Source organism: Colobus angolensis, unplaced genomic scaffold (genome assembly GCF_000951035.1).
Source record: "Colobus angolensis palliatus isolate OR3802 unplaced genomic scaffold, Cang.pa_1.0 Scaffold309, whole genome shotgun sequence".
NCBI classification, from domain to species: domain Eukaryota; kingdom Metazoa; phylum Chordata; class Mammalia; order Primates; family Cercopithecidae; genus Colobus; species Colobus angolensis.
In genome coordinates this window covers 1498437-1520405 of record NW_012116366.1, presented here as the reverse complement: position 1 = coordinate 1520405, position 21969 = coordinate 1498437, and the positions used below count along the sequence as shown (strand labels likewise).

The 21969-nt window shown below is 38.4% G+C and overlaps 1 protein-coding gene across 4 annotated transcripts in view; it reads left to right on the top strand.

Moving 5' to 3' along the window:
* The window catches only part of ASB3 (ankyrin repeat and SOCS box containing 3), a 116308-nt gene that overhangs the window by 67827 nt on the left and 26512 nt on the right, over positions 1–21969 (top strand). For all 4 annotated transcript variants that reach the window (XM_011950574.1, XM_011950576.1, XM_011950575.1 and 1 more), the window contains 3 exons: positions 2154–2331; positions 4220–4417; positions 18605–18862. In XM_011950574.1, coding sequence (XP_011805964.1) covers positions 2154–2331; positions 4220–4417; positions 18605–18862 — 634 coding nt within the window. The remainder of the gene's footprint in view (positions 1–2153; positions 2332–4219; positions 4418–18604; positions 18863–21969) is intronic.

Here is a 21969-nt window from a genome sequence, read left to right as displayed (position 1 = left end):
AGACCCCTGACCTTTTTTGTTTTCCATTTGCTTGCTTTTTCCAACCCTTTACTTTGAGCCTGTGGATGTTTTTACGTGTGAGACATGTCTCTTGAAGGCAGCAGATGGATGGGTCTTTTTTCTTTCTTTCTTTCTTTTTAATCCAAATTGCAACTCTGTACCTTTTAAGCAGGATGTTTAGTAAAAGGCGGAAGATTTATATAATCTGAAGAGACCCTTTACATTCAAGGTTAATGTTGACAGGTGAGGTTTTGATCCTATTATTAAATTGGTAGATGGTTGCTTTGCCATGTCTGTTGCATGGCTGCATTATGGGGTCTTTGGGCTATGTTCTTCAGTGTGTTTTTGTGGTATCAGTGTTGTTCTTTCATTTCCATGTTTAGAAGTCCTCTAAGGATCTCTGCTAAGGCTGATCTAGTGGTAACAAATTATCTTAGTGCTTGTTTGTCTGTAAAATATTTTATTTCTCCTTCATTTGTGAAGCTTAGTTTGGTAGAATATGAAATTCTTGATTGTAGTGTCCTTTCTTTAAGAATGCTGAAAATAGACCCCCCATCTCTCTTGCCTTGTAAGGTTTCCACTGAGAAGTCCACTGTTCCTTTTGTATGTGATCTGACTTTTTTCTCTAGCTGCCTTTAAGATTTTTTCTTTAGCGTTAACCTTCAACAGTCTGGTGTCTATATGCCATGGTGATGTTCATGTTCACAGGGAGTTCTCTGGATTGCTTCTATCTGGATGTCTTCCTCTCTGTCAAGATGAGGGAAATTTTCTTAAATTATGTCCTCAAATATGTTTCCCACGTCATTTACTTTTTCTCCTTCTCTCAGGAATACCAGTAATTCATAGATTTGGTTGCTTTACATCATCAAATATTTCTCAAAGCCTTTTTCATTAAAAAAATTTTTTTTTTTAGTCTGACTGAGTTAGTTTGAAAAACTGATCTTCAAGCTTCAAAATTCTTTCTTCTGCTTGATCAGTCTATTAATAAAACTTAGTTATATTTTGAAATTCCTTAAGTGAGTTTTTCAATTCCAGAAGCTCTGATTGATTCCTTTTTAAGATGTTTACCTTAAGATGACTTCATTTCCTGAGTTGATTTAGAAGTTTCTTTGTGTTTATTTGTAACCTTGTCTGGATCTTGTTGTGCTTCCTTGCAATCCTTGCTTTGAATTCTTTTATCTGTCGTTTCTGAGTTTCCATTTGGGTCAGGAGCCATTGTGGGAACACGACTGTAATCCTTCAGTGGTGTCACTACATTTAGATTTTTCACAAATCCAAAATTCTTGGGGTAGTTCCTTTTCATCTGGAGACATTCACACTTCTAATTTTTGTATAATTATTTTAATGCGGGTGGGATTTTTTCTTTTTCTTTCTTTCACTATAATGTTGTTTTTCCCTTTCACATTTGTGATTTTAAATATCAACTCAGAAACCTGTTGAAAGAGACCCTTTTTCTCTGATTGTAGGCATTATTTATTATGCAGTGGTTATGAAGAAAGAAATGTAATAGAGAGTATAGTCAATACTAGTTTTAAGGTGTAGTTCCCATATATGTCATATTTACTGATAATTTATCATAAATCTTAGCCTGAATCAATTAGTGGCATAATTTAGATTTTATCTTTTTGAACATTTGTCAGAAATATTATCCATGTTTGATAGTTTGCATTTTTTCTTTTTAAATGTTTACTTATTGGGCCCCAGAATGCTCGTTGGAGGAGGGATTGGAATGAAATGTATCCTTCATTGAACAAGATTTTTGTTTTAGCTTAAAAATGAATTCTAAGATATGAATCACTTGTTTTCTTGCTGACATAAAAGCAAAACCTTTTTAGTTTTGATAGAGACAGGGTCTTACTATGTTGCCCAGGCTGGTCTCAAATACATGGCCTCAAGCAGTCCTCTGGCCACAGCCTCCTAAATTGCTGGGATTCCAGGCATGAGCTACCCTGTCAGTTTAGCAAAGACAATTTAAATGATTACCAAGAAGTTAGCAAAGTAAATATGTTTATTTAACAACATCCAACATCCAGTGATGAGGGAAAAGCTTATTGTGCTGTGAAACCCTTTTGTGGTAGTTCCTTTGAAATTTATGTTGATTTTTTTTTTTTTAAATATGAGGATTATCTGTTAAATGGTTTATTTTGTATTAGGTGCAAATGTCAATTGTCAAGCCTTGGACAAAGCTACTCCCTTGTTCATTGCTGCTCAAGAGGGACACACAAAATGTGTGGAGCTTTTGCTCTCCAGTGGGGCAGATCCTGATCTTTACTGTAATGAGGACAATTGGCAGTTACCTATTCATGCAGCTGCACAAATGGGCCATACAAAGTAAGTGTTAAAACAAAAAATAAGCATCGTCTCTTAATCAAAAGCTAATAAAGAATAAATCTGGGCTAGACCCTTCATCTCTAAGCAAAATTCCCTTCCTTACCAATCTGCTGGGTGAATAGATCTACCCCTAATCTGTCCCTCATGCTGTCTTTTGCTTTTACTAGTCCTGCACTTTGATATTGTGAGGCAGAGTTGCTAGACTGGGGAGGCTCAGGGACTTTCTCAGGGTATTGACTCTTCCCATTGATTTCTCTAGTAATGGCTGTATCCACCACCTCCTCCTCCCTAGTTTTATCCCAGGCATCTTTTAAGCATCAGTCTGATGAGGCCATCCATGTTACCTCTTTGACCCCAGAAAGCTTTTGAGTTTGTGATGCCTGTTGAAGTGTATGCTAAGTAGTCCTCCCTGTCTTAAATCCTTTGACTGAACTTTTCTTGATCTAACTTCAAGTTGGAGAGAGAGTAAATGGTGGTTCCAGGAATCTTAGAAGCTATATCCTGTGAGAATATGGCTGTCTATCTTAAATTGGTAGTCAATAATTTTTAGAAATATATGTTTAGAATCTTTACAGCCATAATTCTACAATAGTACTTTTTATAACTGTTGTTAGTATTATCTGATTTAAAAAGTAATAGTAAAATATTCATTACTTAATTTAGTTTGTTTACATAGTAGGAAAACAGATTCTGCGATTTGGTCATTGTGCCACTAGGTGACGCAGTACCTTACTATTTCATTAATATTTGTAAGCATGTGTATGTCTTGTGGGAGAGTATAATTTTTCCAGCCTATTTAAAAAAATTAAACACATTAAATTTAAGAGACAATTAGACTATTTTAACTATTAAAATGCTTAGATTTAAAAATTTGATACTTTCCCCAGTTCTTGATCATTTGTTTAAACGTAAGTGTTAGATATTATACTCTGAGCTTTAAATGATACCAAAAGTCTCTTGGGCATTTGTTCTCAATTTTGAGAATTCTCATTGTCACTGATGATTTTCTTTATAGCCTACTTCAAAGGTAGCCCCTTTTGTGAATGTAAGTTCTACTTAAATGTTATCTTAGACATACATTACATGAGGAAAAGTTACAAAGATAAATTTACTGTTATAAAAATACTTAAGAGTAGCCCTGTCTGTCTTTTCCCAGAAAGAGGGAATTTCCTGGCTTTATTATACAGTTTTATTTTTAATTTTAGAAGGGTGGAATAGTCCTTTTTTCTTTCCAGTTGACTGCCAGAGGTAAGTTTACAAATAACCTAAGAACTTTTGTTTTAATTATTTTCTGAGAACTTTCTCTTCCTAGGAACCAGCTTCTTTATAAGTCTGCCTCCATATTTCATGAGCTCACTTTTTTCCCAGATAATAGAATATTTTAGCAGAAATTATAATTTCTTCCTGATGAAAATATTAGTCTTAATTTCATGTTAATTATCATCTTTAAAAATTTTTACTAATTGGAAAAGAAAAACTAATTGGTACTTTAAGAAGGAAAATAGTGCATTTTCTTGATGCCAGTTTATACTTAGAAGAATGATGTTTTAAATAATTTATTAGACCCTAAAATATCTAACATAAAATTTGCATTTTGGGGAATAAGGTGGTGCCAGTAAAGTAATAAAATTAAAAGAGCACCTTTTCTGTTTACATATAGGGATGTTAATTTTGTTTCACATGTATTTAAGTGATAATAAGTGTGACATTTTAGAGTAAATATATAGCATGTAATAGTTTAACGTTGTTGGTAGAAGGTACACCCTAGACAGAAATATTTCTTTAAATGAATCAGTTGGTAATTCTGAAAAAATTGTGCTTTAGAAATGTTGCCTACACTTATGCCCTTATAAAAACACTAAATCCTCCTGAATTTGTGTATTTATAGAATCTTGGACTTATTAATACCACTTACTAACCGGGCCTGTGACACTGGGCTAAACAAAGTAAGCCCTGTTTACTCAGCAGTGTTTGGGGGACATGAAGATTGCCTAGAAATATTACTCCGGAATGGCTACAGCCCAGATGCCCAGGCGTGCCTTGTCTTTGGATTCAGTTCTCCCGTGTGCATGGCTTTCCAAAAGGAGTACGTATATTTGCTATGTTTTTATTTTTATTCTTTTTTGCTGTATGGAGATACGTTTTGAAGTGACTTTCTTTCACGGTGAAACTTAGTATCTCTGTTAGTGCTAAATTGCTAGCTTGGAACACAAATAGGAAAAAAACGGATGCTTCAGTCAAGCTGTAGCACAAATGAGGTGATAATATCAGATTGTTTTCCTTCCTTCTTGGGATCTGGATTACATTTTTAGTGCAGCAATTTTAGGGAATACTTACAATTTAAGTAGATGCAGAAATTCACTGATATTTTTGGTCTTCAAAACAATTCAAGAATTAAAAATGGGACTTTATCAAGTAAGGCAGTGACTGTTTCAGGTCATTTACCATTTCAAATTTATAAGATATGAGCCTAAAAATAAAACTTTAGTTTTATAGAAATTATTGTGTTTCTAATGTATTTAGTGCATAGCATTAAAAAAAATTTTTTTTTGAGACAGGGTCTCACTCTGTGGCCCAGGCTGGAGTGCAGTGGCACCATCTTGACTCACTGCATCCTCCGCATCCCAGGCTCAAGTGATCCTTCTACCTTAGCCTCCAGAGTAGCTGGGTCTACAGGCATACACCAACACTCCCAGTGAATGTTTTTATTTTTAGTAGAGATGAAGTTTCTCCATGTTGCCAGGCTGGTCTTGAACTCCTGGGCTCAAGCAGTTCACTTGCCTCGGCCTCCCAAAATGCTGGGATTACAGGCGTGAGCTACCATGCCTGGCTGTATATTATTTTTTGATGTGAATCTGAATAGTTAAGTTTTTAAAAGCCCCCAAATTAATTATTTTTCTAAACTGTCATAATTCTGTGAAATAGACTAAGTGAAGAATTACTGCTGCCTTGTTACTGTCTGGCGAGTAACTTTGTCTATAACACTCCTACGGTTTTAAAACACTGAGAATAAAGCCATGTGTAAGAAAAGCCTATTGAGTAATATCTGATCATTCAGTAATGGAATAAGTTGTGAAGATAGATGCTATTGTGTTTAATGACACAGAAGAGGTTGCAGGCATACCTCAAATTGTATTGGCCTTCTTGAATTCACTATTACGGATCTCTATTTAATTTAAGTAGTTATCAAGAAATTATTTACTACGCTTTTCAGCCTTTACTATCTCTTAACATTAGTAGTTCACTATATTTGTTTGAAGTTTAAGCTCATACATTTTAGTAGAGACAGGGTTTCACCAGGTTGGTCTCAAACTCCTGGCCTCAAGTGATCTGTCTGCCTCCAGCCTCCCAAAGTGATGGGATTATAGGTGTGAGCCACCCCACCCGGCCTCTTAAACTTATACATTTTAGTTTGAATATTTGGGTTTTGGTTAATCTGAGTATCTGGGACCCACTTTATGCATAACTTTCATGATCTCGTAGGATTTTCTTGTGTACCCCATTAAGTTTTGTCTTTTTAAACAGAAGAGCTGTAATTACTTCAGTTGACCTTCAGTGAGGTTGCACTGATGACTTTTAGTTGCCCTTCTCTATCCCAAATCTTAACTCCATTACAGAGCTGAACATTTCTTATTAGACCAGAATATAACAATTTTGGATTGCGCACACGTGTGCATGTGTACGTGTGTGTGTGTGTGTATTCAGTATGATGGTGGTCTTTTTTGGCTTTCATCTTATCTTTTGGATGAACAATGTGTTTGGTCCTTACGATCACACCAGTTAAGCTCATGCCTCATTACCTTATAAGTGTAGTTTGAATTAAGCCATATAACGTAGTACTACTGTTAACCCTGAAACACCTTAAAATTAATGATATTCCTTGGGAGCTGGGCAGTATGTTTCATGCCATCTATAGGTTCAGATAAATAAAATTAGGTGGGAAAGATCTTAAATAGGATTTTAGATTTTCTAAGATTAGTTGAAATTTTAGGGGGGCAGACCCTTTTTTCTCCTTAGATTTCTACAAAATCAGTCAATAACACTAATTGACCATTTTGTTATGTAGAGAGCACTAAATAGATCCTGTTAAACTTACTGAGGAAGCTGAAACATAGACACTATCCTTTGAGAATTTAAAACCCAATGGGGAAAATAGTATTTAGTGGCATTTGCTTCACTATCTTCTGCTATCTTTGGCAAAGAAGTGTTTTTAATGTATTTTTTTGTATTTTTTACAGACTCATAGAAGGAAAGGTTCCTATTTTTTTTCTGCTGTGTCTGGGATAGCTGCAAATATGAACTATTATCTCTTTCTTGAGTAGTGATATAAATGATTTTTTTCTTTTCCTTTCACAAGTACTCCAAAGTTGTATTTTTAAGGAACTCCACAGTTTGGTTTGCTTTTTATGTCTCAGTTACTCTGTAGAATTTTTTTGTGTGTCAACTTCAGTGATGCTAAGAAGTTCTTAACATGCTGTGTAGCCTATGTGGAGTAATTCCACTACAGCCTCTTCCTTTCTCTCTCACTAAGGACTACAAAAAACTGTGGTCAAAATTCAAAACAAAACTACCTGAGGACTCTCAAAGGGACAAAAGCAGATAGATTATGAAAGAGAGTAAGAGGGTGGTAACTTGATGAAGAGACCCACATGAAAACGAATTTTCCAGTTTCCTTTTCCTTTTTTTTTTTTTTTTTTTTTGGAGACAGTCTCGCTGTGTTGCCCAGACTGGAGTACAGTGGCATGATCTGGGCTCACTACAACCTCCATCTCCCGGGTCCAAGCGATTATCTTGTCTCAGCCACCCGAGTACCTGGGATTATAGGCAAATGCCACCACACTCAGCTACTTTTTGTCTTTTTGTATTTTAAAAGAGATGGGGTTTCACCATGTTGGCCAGGCTGGTCTCAAACTTCTGACCTCAAGTGATCTGCCCGCCTTGGCCTCCCAAAGTGCTGGCATGAGCCACTGTGCCTGGCCTCCTTTTTCTTTTGCTGTGTTGCCCTGAGGGCCAACCCTGAACTGGAACTGAGTAGCACCAGTGGCACCAGCAGTTAAAATCAGTCAGTAACATTAATTGTCCAGTTGTTTAATATAGAGAGCACTAAACAGATCCTATTAAACTTACTGAGAAAGCTGAAACAGACACAATAGAAAACCTGTTTTTCTGGTCAGGGGAATCAGGTAAATGGAACCCTATGGGCCAGAGAATGGTAGGGGAGTCTTGGAGAAGAGAGAGCTTGGAGAAGCGGATACCCTAATTCGGCATATGAATTTGCATATTCCCGACTTACCCCAAGCTTTAAATGCACAAGACAGACCCAAATTGTTTTTTATTTTGTCTTGTTTTTGAGACAGGATCTCATTCTGTTGCCCAGGACAGAGTGCAGTGACATGATCATGACTCACTGCAGCCTTAACTTTCCTGGACTCAGGTAAATATCCTGCCTCAGCCTCTTGAGTAGCTGGGACTACAGTTGTACGCCACCATGCCTGGATTTTTTTTTTTTTCTTTGTATTTTTTGTAGACACAGGGTTTGCCGTGTTGCCTAGGCTGGTCTTAAACTCCGAGCTCAAGTGATCTGCCTGCCTTGGCCTCTCAAAATGCTGGTAATACAGGCATGAGCCATGGCACCCAGCCAACCCAAAATGTTGAAAGTAAGATTTGAACTATCATCAAAGTCTCAGGCTAGACTCTGAGTGGCACATTAATGGGTCCAGGCTTAAAGCAGGAAAGCAGAGGCTTTTGAGAGCTGAACTGACATTGGAACCACTGTATAAGGTGAAACAGAAATTGCAGTTTGAACCTAACTAGGTTATATGCTTGCTGAAATAAACAAACCAAAAAACTAGTGTTCTTCAAAGGATTATAACGAGACCCAGGACTCAGAATTTATATAGCATGTGAATGTTAATTCACAATGTCCAGGAGACAACCTAAAATTATTTGACATATGAAGAACTGATAAAACATGACTAAATCTCATGGTTTGAAAAAGCAATTAAGAGATGCCAGTGCTGAGATGGTCCAGATGTTAGAAATATCAGATACTTGAAAGCAGCTCTTATAACAGTGCTTCATGAGGCTAACATACTGGAAAAAAATGAAAAGGTAGAAATTCTCAGCTGAGAATTAGAAACTATAAAAAAAACTAAAAAATACAATAATCTGAAATAAAAAATTTACTACATGGACTCCATAGCAGAATGAAAGATATAGGAAAGAGTAAATTAACTTAAAAGTAAACCAGTAGAAATTATTAACACAGGATAAGACATGCTCTCTGGCAGCTGGAGTGTGCAGGCTGGCCTGGCACAACCATGCAGCTTCTGGAGTTTCTGTTGGTTAGAGATTCAGGAATAGCTTGGTGGGCAGTTCTGGCTTGGACGTTTCTCTTATAGTTGCATTAAATATTAGTTGAAGCTACAGTCATTAGCAAGCTTGACAGGAGCCGGAGGATCAACTTCCACAGAGGCTTACTGACATGGATCACTCATATGGCTGGGTGTTGGCAGGAAACCTCGGTTTCTCTCTATAAAAGCCTCTCCACAGGATGGCTGGAATATCCTCATGGCATGATAGCTGATTCCCTCAGAGGAAGAGATCCAAGAGAGAACAAGACAGAAGTCATAGTGACCTGGTTCTTTGAAATTATGGCTGTCATCTCCACAGATCACATACACAAGCCCGTATTCAATATGGAAAGACTGTACAAAAGCACAAATATGAGGAAGAGAGGATCATTGGGAGCCATCTTGGAGGCTAGCTGTCTCATACATTATCTCTGAAATTGCTATTTTTTAATTTTGAAATTTTTAAACATACATAAAAGTAGAGAGATTGGTACAATGAACTCCCATAGACCCATTATTCATACTCAGTAGTGATCAAGGAAATGAATGCCATCATTTTATTTTTTGCAAATATCCCTGAGAAACACATGCTTTTCCCACCTCCAGCCTGCATCCAAACATCTTACACTAACTTTCTTTAGATTTCAGTGTTCCAGGCTCTCTCCTTCTCTCCTCTTTCTGGTATGTTTATGGGGTAGAGGCAAGATCATTACAAAGAAAGAAGGCCCTTTGTGCTGGGCATCTAGGCTTTTTCAGACATCCTGTGAAACCTAGGCAGAGTCTCCCAAGCCTCAGCTCTTACACTCTGCACCCACAGGCTTAACACCATGACCATGTAGAAGCCACCATTATGACTTGTACCCTCTGAAGCAGTGGCCTGAGCTGTACCTGGGCCCCTTTGAGCCATGGCAGGAGCAGCTAGGATGCAGGGACTAGTGTCCCAAGGCTGTGGAGGGCAGTGGGGCACTGGGCCTGGCCCATGAAACAATTCAGTTCTCCTAAGCCTCTGGGCCTGTGATGGGTGAGGCTGCTGGGAAGGTCTCTGAAATGCCTTTGAGGCCTTACACCACCCCCTGGTGGTTTTGGCTATTAGGACTTGGCTCCTTTTTACCTAACACAGATTTCCGTAGTCTGCTTGAATTCCTTCCCTGAAAATAGGCTTTTCTTTTCTACCATTTGCCAGGCTGCAACTTTTCCAAACTTTTATACTCTGCTTCTCCTTTAAATGTAAGTTCCAACGTTAGGTTATTTCTTTGCTGATGCATATGAGCCTAGGTTCTTACAAGCAGACAGGCTACCTCTTGAACACTTTGCTGCTTAGAAGTTTCTTCCACCAGATACCCTAAATCATCACTCTCAAGTTCAAAGTTCTACAGATCTCCAGAGCAGGGGCACAATGCATCCAGGTTCTTTGCTAAGGCATAACAAAAGTGACCTTTGCTCTAGTTCCCAGTAAGCTCTGCTTTTCCATCTGAGACCTTGTCAGCCCAGCCTTTACTATTATTCACTATCACCACTTTGGTGACAACCATTTAACCAGTCTCCAGGGAGTTCCAAACTTTCCCTGATCTTTCTGTCTTCTTCTGAGCCCTCCAAACTCTTCCACCCTCTGCCCATTACCCAGTTCCCAAGTTGCTTCCACATTTTTAGGTGTCTTTATAGCAGTGCCCCACTTAGTCCCAATTTTCTGTATTAGTTCGTTCTTGCATTGCTATAAAGAAATACCTGAGACTGGGTAATTTATAAAGAAAAAGGTTTAATTGGCTCACAGTTCCACAGGTTGTACAGGAACCATGATGTTGGTGTCTGCTCAGCTTTTGGAGACACCTCAGGAAACATAACCATGGCAGAAGGTGAAGTGAGAGGAGGCCACTTCTTATAAGGCAGGAGCAAGAGAGTGAGTGTGGGAGGTGCCACATACTTTTAAACAACCAGATTTCACAAGAACTCACTACTGTGAGGACACTACTGAGGGGAATGGTGCTAAACCCATCCCCATGATCCAGTCACCTCCCACCAAGCCCCACCTTCAACACTGGGGATTATAATTCATCATGAGATTTGGGTGGGGACACAGATCCAAACCACTTCAGTAGATCTAGGGTGGGACCTGATATTCTGCATTTCTTTCTTTTTCTTTTCTTTTTTTCCTTTTTTTTTTTTTTTTTTGAGACAAGAGTTTCACTCTATCACCCAGGCTGGAGTGCAGTGACACCATCTCGACTCACTGCAACCACCACCTCCCGGGTTTACGCATTTCTCATGCGTCAGCCTCCCGAATAGCTGGGATTACAGGTATGTGCCACCATACCTGGCTAATTTTTGCATTTTTAGTAGAGATGGGGTTTCACCATGTTGGCTAGGTTGGTCTCGAACTCTTAAGCTCAAGTGATCTGCCCCCCTCAGCCTCTCAAAAGTGTTGGGATTACAGGTGTGAGCCACTGTGCCCGGCATACTCTGCATTTCTTTCTTTCTTTCTTTTTTTTTTTTGAGACGAAGTCTTGCTCTGTCGCCCAGGTTGGAGTGCAGTGGTGCGATCTTGGCTCACTGCAAGCTCTGCTTCCTGGGTTCACACCCTTCTCCCACCTCAGCCTCCCGAGTAGCTGGGACTACAGGTGCCCGCCATCACGTCTGGCTAATTTTGTTTTTGTGTTTTTAGTAGAGACAGGAGTTTCACCATGTTAGCCAGGATGGTCTCGAACTCTTGAGCTCAAGTGATCTGCCGGCTTCGGCCTCCCAGAAGTGCTGGGATTACAGGTGTGAGCCACCGTGCCCAGGCCATATTCTGCATTTCTAACAAGCTAACAAGATGGTGCCAGTGCTACTGATCCACAGACCACACTGTGAGTAGCAGGAAGTGTAGAGCTGTGCTGCCCAGATTGGTAGCCACCAGCCACATGTGGCTATTTAAATTAATTAAAATTAAGTAGCATTATAAATTACTTCTTCAGTTTCCCTAGCCACCCTTCAAATGCTCCAGAATCATGTGTGGCTAGCTACCCTACCGAATAGTACATCATCACAGAAAGTTCCGCCGCATGGCGGTGGTATAGAGAATTGACTCATAGTAACTCTCCCACAGCTACTTTTTAGACCCGAACAATTATTTATTCACAGCAAAAGAAGACCTGGGCAGGGTCAACAGCAGCAGGTTACTTATAGTATTTATTTCCTCTTTCTGGAACGGACAACTCAGTGTTCCCAAAGACAATATGGAAGGTTGTTTGGTTAGCTCAGCACCTGAGCAAAAGAGGTTGGATATGTTTACCAGATTGTGAGAATGGATGAATTGCTTTTCTTCACACTAGAAGTATATTTTTCTTAACAACTAGTATTGGGCATAAGAACCAGGGCTGAGAATGCTGGGGGAAGACATCCTATTAAGAAACTGCCTTTTGGCCGAGTAGGGTGACTCACGCATGTAATCCCAGCACTTTGGGAGGGTGAGACGGGTGAACCACGAGGTCAGGAGATCGAGACCATTCTGGCTAACATGCTGAAACCCTGTCTCTACTAAAAATACAAAAAGTTAGTCGGGCATGGCGGCACGCTCCTGTAGTCCCAGCTACTCGGGAGACTGAGCCAGGAGAATGACGTAAACCCGGAAGGCGGAGCTTGCAGTGAGCCGAGATCGCGCCACTGCACTCCAGCCTGGGCAACAGAGCAAGACTCTGTCTCAAAAAACAAAACAAAACAAAAAAACAAAAGAAGCTGCCTTTTGACTCCTTTTTAAAGACATAATATTTTGTCTGTCTGTTTACATATCTGCTTCTTCATTAGACTGTAAGCTCCTTGAGAGCAGGGATTTGCCCTGGATCTGACTCCTATTAGGCATTCAAAATATATTTGTGAATTAATGAATCAATAATTATATCAGATTAGCTTATTTATTATATGTTAGTCTTCTTCAGTGCCTTGTGGAGGGAGAAGGATGGAGCATGATTCTTGGGCTTGGATGAGTCACAGATGTATAGTGGCTGTGTGACTTCGGGTATTTCACTTCATTCTGCTAAATCACATTCTGTTATCTTTAAAATATGGATAGTAATAACACTTAAGCTTGCTTTAGAAAATTATTTTGAGGATCAAATGAACTAACAGTTGTGAAACGCTTTGTAATTTATAATTATTATCTTTAAAAATCCCTAGGTTTTTGGGTGAGAGGGTCTTTGGTGTCAATGTCCTTATACATACAGATCACCTTGCACAGGTGTTTGTCTTGTTCTCTCATTCTAGGGTATTGCCTGTTTGGAACATCCACTCATATTTTCAAACTGTCCCTCTCTGGCCAACTAGCTTTTGCAATTTATAAATATTTACAAATGTTTAACAAATTTAAAAGTTAAAAAAAAAAAAGAAGTTATCCATACAGAAGTACGGAAAAGAAAAAAGATTGAAGAAAAAAACAAGAGCCTCCGGGAACCAAGGGACAATATCAACAGGTCTAACATTCATGTCATTAAAATCCAGAAAGAGAGGAGATTGGGCACAGAAAAAATATGTAAATTAATAATTGCTAAAAACTTCCTATTATTGGATAATGATATAAATTTACAGATTTAAGAAGCCTGTTAAACCCAAACAGGATAAACTCACAGAAAGGCATGGTCAGAAAAATCAGACTGCTATAAACCAAATGTAAAGGAGACCTAGTTTCTCCCCGGATCAAAGAAGAAAAAGAAAAACAAAAGTAAAGGGGAAGCAGTATGGTGTACAGTAGTCCTTGGTCACAGACACGAGTTAACAAACTTTGTTTTTGCATCTCTTAGTAATTTTGCTCCTTGAAGTGGCCGTGTAAGCATAATTACAATTTTTGTGTGTGTGGCTATCGAAAGGGCATATGAAGTATTTTCTTTCATGTGAGACTTGTAATTGAACCAATATATTATTAGGTCGATTTTCAGTGAGTAGTCATTGTAAAATGCTATATTTTTAGCCTTTAAAAAATAAAGTCAAAACATCAAAATATCTGTTTTAGGAGTGTATATTCTCTTTTTATTTTTCATTCTAGAATTGGGCAACACCTTATTCTATAAAATGGAACATAGCAAACTTTAAGGACAAAGAGACTTAGAATTTGGTTGTGGGAATTTTGTCAAAAATATCAAGGTTCAAAATTTACCGAAGTAGGATCACAGGTCAATGTGAAATAATAGTCACTTATCTCAACTAAATGATAATTAAATGGCTTCAGAAGGCAAATGCAGAAAGTTATATAGTTGTAGAAAAACCTTAGTTCTTAAGAGTTTTCATAAGTAATCAGATAGAATAAAGACAACATGAAGCACAGGGAATCATCTTGATAAAATGCAGAATCTTTGTTTTTTTAGACCAGTTACTTAAAAGGTGAAGGAAAACCTTTCATTATTTCTAAAACTAAATACTACATTTTTATTATCTAATGTCTGGCTGGTTGCTTATACAGTTCCTGTATGTGTAATGTGAGACTCATTTATTTTGAGTTTCTGTATGAAGCTTTGCCAATTAGGCAAGAAAATGATCATTTTCCCAGTAGGTTTTGCTTTAGTATATCAAGAGGGTCATATAACCAGTGTCTGAGGGAAAAAAATTGAAGCTGAAAAATATGTTTTTGGTTATTTCTTTCAATAAGTAAGCATTTTAAAATTTGGGTTGCCTACAATCACATGACTAAAATTAATTAAATTAATTAGAGTCACCAATTATAAAGCAAGGACAATTGAATATAATCTTCATTTTAAAATAGCTATCATATGTTGTTTTTTCCTTTTTTTTTTTTTGAGACAGAGTCTCTTGCTCTGTGGCCCAGGCTGGAGTGCAGTGGCGTGATCTTGGCTCACTGCAACCTCTGCCTTCTGGGTTCACGCGTTTCTCATGCCTCAGCCTCCTGAGTAGCTGGAATTACAGGTGTATGCCACCACACCTGGCTAATTTTTGTATTTTTAGTAGAGATGGGGTTTCGCCATGTTGGTCAGGCTGGTCTCAAACTCGTGGCCTCAAGTGATCTGTCTGCCTTGGCTTTTTAAAGTGTGGGATTACAGGTGTGAGCCACCACACCCAGCCCTTCTTACTTTTCTTAATGCGACATACATGAATTTCCTATATCACTTTTACCAGTTATTAATAAGAGTTCAAATTTGGTCACAATACTGGTACCAGGTAACTTAGAAGACTCAATTTTCCAAAATTAATTATTTGATATTCTAATTTTTAGGGATTTGGTAATAGATAAGTTTAATGGTATAAATTTAAAATTTTTATTTTTATAGCAACAGTGTGTTATGATAGTGTTAATTTGGTATGATTGTTGTAATTAACGCCTATCTGACTTCAGGTGTTAATGGCTAAAAGACTTTCCTTTTCTCATTTGTATGTTTTTTAGTATTTCTCTGAAATCTATTAATTTAGTATTTGTGGTCTTTCTTGCACTATTGACCTGTTGTATTCTAATAAACTTTTATCTACTTTTATAAATAGTACAACTAATACCAAAAGGTGATGAAATTGATAGGTAACAGCTTTGGGTTTTCGTTATTATTGTTGTTGTGGTTTTGAGATAGAGTTTCACTCTGTTGCCCAGGCTGGAGTGCAGTGGTGCAGTCATTGCTCATTGCAGCCTCAAACTTATGAGGTCAAGTGATCCTCCTGCCTTGGCCTCCTAAAGTGCCCCAGGTTTTAAGTTTTCTCTTCCTTATTATTTTTTCAGCTAATTCAACTTTTAAGTTCACTATCAGTGTTCTGAAACATTTTTGGTAAGTATTCTTTGTGAGGATGACCCTTACCTCCTTTCGTCACTCCCAGGGATGATGGAAAGGTGTCTCCTCCACTACTGTACAGATCCTGCAACAAAAGCAGTTTTTGTCCTTTGGAGCTAAAAAGTTAGCAGGTATATTGATATGAAGCCAATCTTTCAAGAGTAATTGCGTAATCCATCTAGAATGAGGAAATAAAAGAAAAAGATTCCTCCAAATGGAATGGGGAGGGGAGAGGGAAGTTGAGAAGTTTTAGGACTGAGCAAATATGAATGCCTTTTATATATGGCCGTAGAAGTAAATTGTGGCTTAGCTCACCTGATTTTATCTGTTTTTCTAATTGATACTAATCACTGTTATTATATTAGTTTCACAGAATTCATTGTGTTCATTCTAGCCCCCATGTCGTGTGGGCACATCTGACAAAACTGAATGTCTTCATCTTGTTTTTAGCTAATGGTCAAAAGCCATTCAGTAAAACTCACTATTTGGCCTGTTATAATTCATCTGATAAGTTGGTTGGATATTTTGTTTGCTAATTGAGCTTAAAATGCTGAAGATATTTGCCCATTTTTATTTGTTTAAAAGAAATTTTGTTTTCTTGTTGAATTTTCCCTTACTGTTCTTTTATATGTGAGCACTGTTTTTTTGCAGTTTTGAACTTCAAGGAGCAGAGTGGTAGAAAATGTACAAACCCTCAAAATAAGGTCTAGACATTGGATCTTAATTTTTAAATCTCTCCTCTTAGTATCTGATGTTGTTCATTTTTTATATAATATACAGTCTCTCTATGTCACAATTAACTCTTGAGATTTATGTTAAACAAGAGAGACTTTTGTTTAAATCTCGGGTACTTGAAGAGTTTTCTCAATTTGATATTAGGGCTACAGAGAGAATTTGTCGAAGTGTTAAGAGAAATACATACTAATTTATATTTTAATGAGAGGTTATCCCTGCTGTGTGCTTAGTGACATGTAATAATGAAGGTCGTATAGAATCCTGAAGTTGAAGTTGCTTGTGTTTTTGTAGTTTGCACATGTATTTGAGACCTTCTTTAATAACTTTCCCAGAAGCTCAGGGCATGCTGACAAAACTCTTTGCTTCTCCAGTTTATTTTGTGTTTATTTTATTCTTCAAAAAAATAGTTTTTTTTGGAAAAGGGTCCATATTGTAGCACTCTGCCGTTTTATAAGGCTTTTGGGATTTGCTCTTGCCCTTTCTAATACAAGGCAATGTGAATAATTGGAAGAGGTTTAGAGCAATTTTCTAAAATGTGTTTTGGTAGAATACTAATTCTGTAGATTGTTAATAGATATTATATGGAATCAAAGGGGTTGTATTGTTAAATAAGTTTGGAAAGTACAGGATTAAATAATACTGAATATGTTTCTTTTGTGGATGGCTTTTGAGAATATTTCTTATTGAAGCGTGCTTTGTGAATTCCTAAAAGAGGAATGGATCTACAAAGATTTGAAAAGTCCAGAAACATAGGATAGAACTTATATTTAAGTATGTATAAAATTGTTCTTGTGTTTACAGAGTTTAGGGCATTTTATACTTTTGTTTGCTTTTTTCAGATTAATGATTGGACCCATTGCTTTAATTTTAAAGGTATTTCTTCTGAACAGTATCTGGAGGTTGAATGAAAACATAGAGCATATAATTGGAAATGTAACTAACATACTGTTTAAAAATACATTCATCCTATCTTTCTTTCTCAGACTCACTGTATACTGTGTAAGGTTTCTCAATTTTTTTCACTGGAGAGTATTTTTCATACGAATCATTTTCAGGAACTAAAGTTCCATGTAACCTACTTTGGAAAACATAGGTCTGGCTTTAAAATATTCTTCAATTTGACTGTATTATGAAGTGTTCAGTTTTCATAATAGAGAAGAGATATTGCAGCAATTTGCAATGTCATATTCACTGTTAGATTTTGGTTTGATATCATTATCCCAGTTCTGCCAATTACTAGCTTTGTGACTCAGCTTCAGTTTTTGCATCTACAATGGAGACGGTAATAGAACTTAATTAATTTTAAGATGTAGTACCATAAATTAAATTTTTGTTCATTAAAAAGTTTTTAAATTTTTTTAAATACCATTATAAATGTAAGGCCAGTCACGGTGTTATACCTTTTGGGAGACCAAAGCAGGAGGATTGCTTGAGGCCAGGAGTTCGAGACCAGCCTGGGCAACATAGTGAGAGTCTGTCTCTACAAAAAAATTTAAAAATTAGCGAGGCATGGTGGCATGTACCTGTAGTCCCACCTAGTCAGGAGGCTGAAGTGGGCGGATCACTGGAGCCCAAGAGTTCAGTTACAGTGAGCCTTGATTGTGCCACTGCACACCAGCCTGGGCTACAGAGCAAGACTCTGTCTCTAGAAAAATAAATAAATTTAAAAGTGGGAGGGAAATTGGCTAAGGTTATTGCTGAAGAAAATGATATCTTAGAGATTCCTAGAAAGAATCATTTAGTTTTAAGGACTGATCACATTGTTTATTGATTTTGTTAAGCAAAGCATTTTGGAGTAAAGATACTTAATTGTACAAAATGTCACAATTTGAGTTTTCCGTTTGTCAATGATAATTTTTAAAATGACATATTTATTTAAGATGAATGTTTTAAATTATAATACCTGTTCACAGTTGAAAATTAAAAACCATGAAGGACTGTGTAAAAAGCAAAAGCCCCACCACATTCTCTAATCTCAATCTACTAGATGTGTAGATGAGTAGATTCTACTACTGTCTCATCTACCATACTTATTCTGCAGCTGTAAATACTATTAACAATTTGTGGCTGGGCACGGTGGCTCGTGCCTGTAATCCCAGCACTTTGGGAGGCTGAGGTGGGCAGATCAAGAGGTCAGGAGATCAAGACCATCCTGGCTAACACGGTGAAACCCGTCTCTATTAAAAAATACAAAAAGTTAGCTGAGCGTGGTGGCGGGTGCCTGTAGTCCCAACTACTCAGGAGGCTGAGGCAGGAGAATGGCGTGAACCCGGGTGGCGGAACTTGCAGTGAGCTGAGATCGGGCCACTGCACTCCAGCCTGGGCGACAGAGCAGGACTCCGTCTCAAAAAAACAAACAAACAACAACAACAACAAAAAAGCAATTTGTAAGAAGTATCTTATGTCAAAGTCTAACTTGCTCTTTTTTTGTTTTTATTTTTTATGGTGGAGCTGTGAGTTCTTTGGAATTGTGAACATTCTTTTGAAATATGGAGCCCGGATAAATGAACTTCATTTGGCATACTGCCTGAAGTACGAGAAGTTTTCAATATTTTGCTACTTTTTGAGGAAAGGTTGCTCATTGGGACCATGGAACCATATATATGAATTTGTAAATCATGCAATTAAAGCACAAGCAAAATATAAGGAGTGGTTGCCACATCTTCTGGTTGCTGGATTTGACCCACTGCTTCTACTGTGTAGTTCTTGGTAAGAAATTCTACCATAGTGGGGCTTACCCTTTTTGAGTGAATATACTACCTTTAATTTCCTTCAGTTTCTTGAGATCGCAGTGTTTGGAGAAGGGTGTGTCTGTGTTTGACTGCGATGGCTGAATTGGGGTGAAGGAGTTGGTGGCTGCTAATAGTGAGATTGAGTTAAGCCCAGAGTCCTGGGAAAAGATAAGAGGTGACTGGAAGGAGGTATGAGGGGATAGATGCCAGTGAACTCTTCTAAGAGAGATATTTCTTCGACTTCTGGCCATTCCTCATGCTTCTCTTAAAATGCCTGTGACAGAAGAAAGAATGCTTGGAGCTGCTTTGAAGATTTCTGTTGTCTGTCCCTCAGCCAACCAGACTGAATACTCCTGCCCTACAGCATCCTATTTGAAATATGTCACCCTTAATAAATACTGATTTCTGAAGTATCTGAGAATATAACTTGTTTACTTCAGGTAGTTTCTTAGAAGGGCAGCCCTCAGTGACAGATGATACAAATGCTGAGTCAGTATTTTTTGGGGGGCAAGAAGAAGACTATTAGCCTCCAGCCTTTGCAAAAATTGTTGGGGTCCTAAGACAGGTAATTGTAGTAGCGAGAGGACTCTCTTGGGCTGATAATTCAAGTCAAATGAGAAAATAAAATGGAAGTCTTCAGGAAAATAGAGGACATGTTATTTTATAGAATTTAAATAAAATATCTAGAAGTCTTCACTTTCGTGTTTCAATTCTCCCCCCACGTGGTGTTTGTCCCTAAGGCACTCATTTTCTTCTTAGCCACACTCCTTGTGTTCTTCTACCAAAGCTATTAACTCTGACTCAATATGACTTGCCCAGTACTTTCAGCCTTCATGCTCCTTTCTGGTTTCTAATTTATTTCTTTCTTTAACCAAAACATAGAAGCTGTCTGATACCTACTGTTGTGGTTTGAATGTGTTCTCAAATTTCAGGTGTTGGAAACAATCCTCAAATTCATTTGTTGATGATATTTGGAGGTGAGATCTTTGGGAGGTAATTAGGATTAGATAAGATCATCAAGATGGTGCCCCAGTGATGGGACTGGTGGGTGGCTTTATAAGAAGAAGAGAGACCTGAGCTGGAATGCTTTGCTCTCTAACCGAGTGATGACCTCTGCCGTGTTATGACACAGCAAGAAGGCCCTCATCAGGTGGGCCCCTTGACCTTGGACTTCCCAGTCTGCAGAACTGTAAGAAATAAATGTATTTTCTTTATAAATTACCCAGTCTCAGGTATTGAGTAATAGCAACAGAGAATGGATTAAGACAGAAATTTGGTACTGAGAAGTGGGGCTGTTGCTAATAATGATTACCTAAGAATGTGGAAGTGGCTTTCGAACTAGGTAATGGGTAGAGGCTGATAAAGTTTGGAAGAACAGTCTAGAAAATGCCTGTTTCCATAAATGGAGTGTTAAGGGTGACTCTGGTGAGTGCTCATAAGATGAGAAGACTAGGAGAGTCTGAACTTTCTTAGAGATTATTTAAGTAGTTGTGACCAAAATGTTCGTAGAAATATGGATAGCAAAGGCCATTTTGACAAGGTCTCAGATGAAAATGAGCAATACCCTGTTGGAAACTGGAGTAAGCACCATCCTTGTTATGAATTAGTGAAGAACTGGGATGAACTCTGTCTATGCCTAAGGACTTTATGGAAGGCTGAATTTAAGAGTGACGAACTAGGATATCTGGTGGGAGAAATAACTAAGTAGCAAAGCATTCAGGCTGCTGCATGACTACTTTTGGCCACTTATAGTGAGATGTGAGGGCAAAGGAATGACTTAGGACAGAGTCTATAAATAGAAGAAGAGTAGAAAATTTTAGAAAATTCTCAGCCTGGCTGTATGGAAAAGAATGAAAGAGAATGTTCAGGAGAGGAACCCAAGGTTGTGACTAGCAACCCTTTGCTGAGCAGATTTGTACAAATAGAAAGTACCATCAAGACAGTTAGAAAAAAACCTTGAAGGCATTCCAGAGATCTTTGAGGCTGCCCCTCCCATCATAGGCCCAGGGCTCTAGGAGGTCAGAATGGTTTTCAGGAGGGTTTGTGGGGTGGTGCTAATTCTGCAGGCATGTAGAATGCAAGAGCTGTGGGGGCATGGATTCTTCCACCTAGATTCCAGAGGTTGTTGAAAACAGTCTAGGGGCTCAGGCAGAGACCTGTTCCAGGGGAGGAGCCACTGCAGAGAGCCTTTCTAGAGCAATGCCCAGTGGAAATGTAGGGTTAGAGCTGCCACAGTTTCTACCACGGCAATGCCTAGAGGACCCAAGGGAGCAGGGCTGCCATTGAGACCTCAGGACTGTAGAGCTACCAGCATGCAGTGCCATCTTGGGAGAGCTGAAGTCTGGGCAAAGCCATAGGGGTGTGACTGAGCCCAGCAAAGTCATAGGGGTGGAGCTTCCTGAGGTAGTGGAGGCTCAACTCCCATCCCAATTTATCCAGGAAGCTTGACATGGTGTCATGGAAGATTATCTTGGAGTTTCAAGATAATCCTCTTGAATTTTGGACTTATTTGGGTCCTATTATTCTTTGCTTCTTGGATATGTCTCCCTTTTGGAATGGGAATGTTTGTCTTAACGCCTGTCCCACCATCGAATTTTGGAAGTATATAACTTGTTTGATTTCACAGGCTCACAGCTGGCAGAAATTTAAGGTGAATTATGCCTTGAGTCTCACCCCCGTGAGATACCAAAATCCATGTGTTATTGGAAAGGGGTCCCGATTTAGACCCCAAGAGAGGGTTCTTGGATCTCGTACAAGAAAGAATTCGGGGCAAGTCCATAGAGTAAAATGAAAGGATGTTTATTAACAAAGTAAGGGAACAAAAGAATGGCTATTCCATAGGCAGAGCAGCAGCATGGGCTGCTGAGCTCCTTATACTTACTGTTACTTCTTGGTTACATGCTAAACAAGGGGTGAATTATTCATGAATGAGTTTTCCAAGAAAGGGGTGGGCAAGTCCCAGGACTGTGGGTTCTCCCCCTTTTTAGACTATCTAGGGTAACTTCCTGAAGTTTCCGTGGCATTGGTAAACTGTCATGGGGCTGGTGGGAGTGCCTTCTTGCTAATGCATTATAATTAGCATAT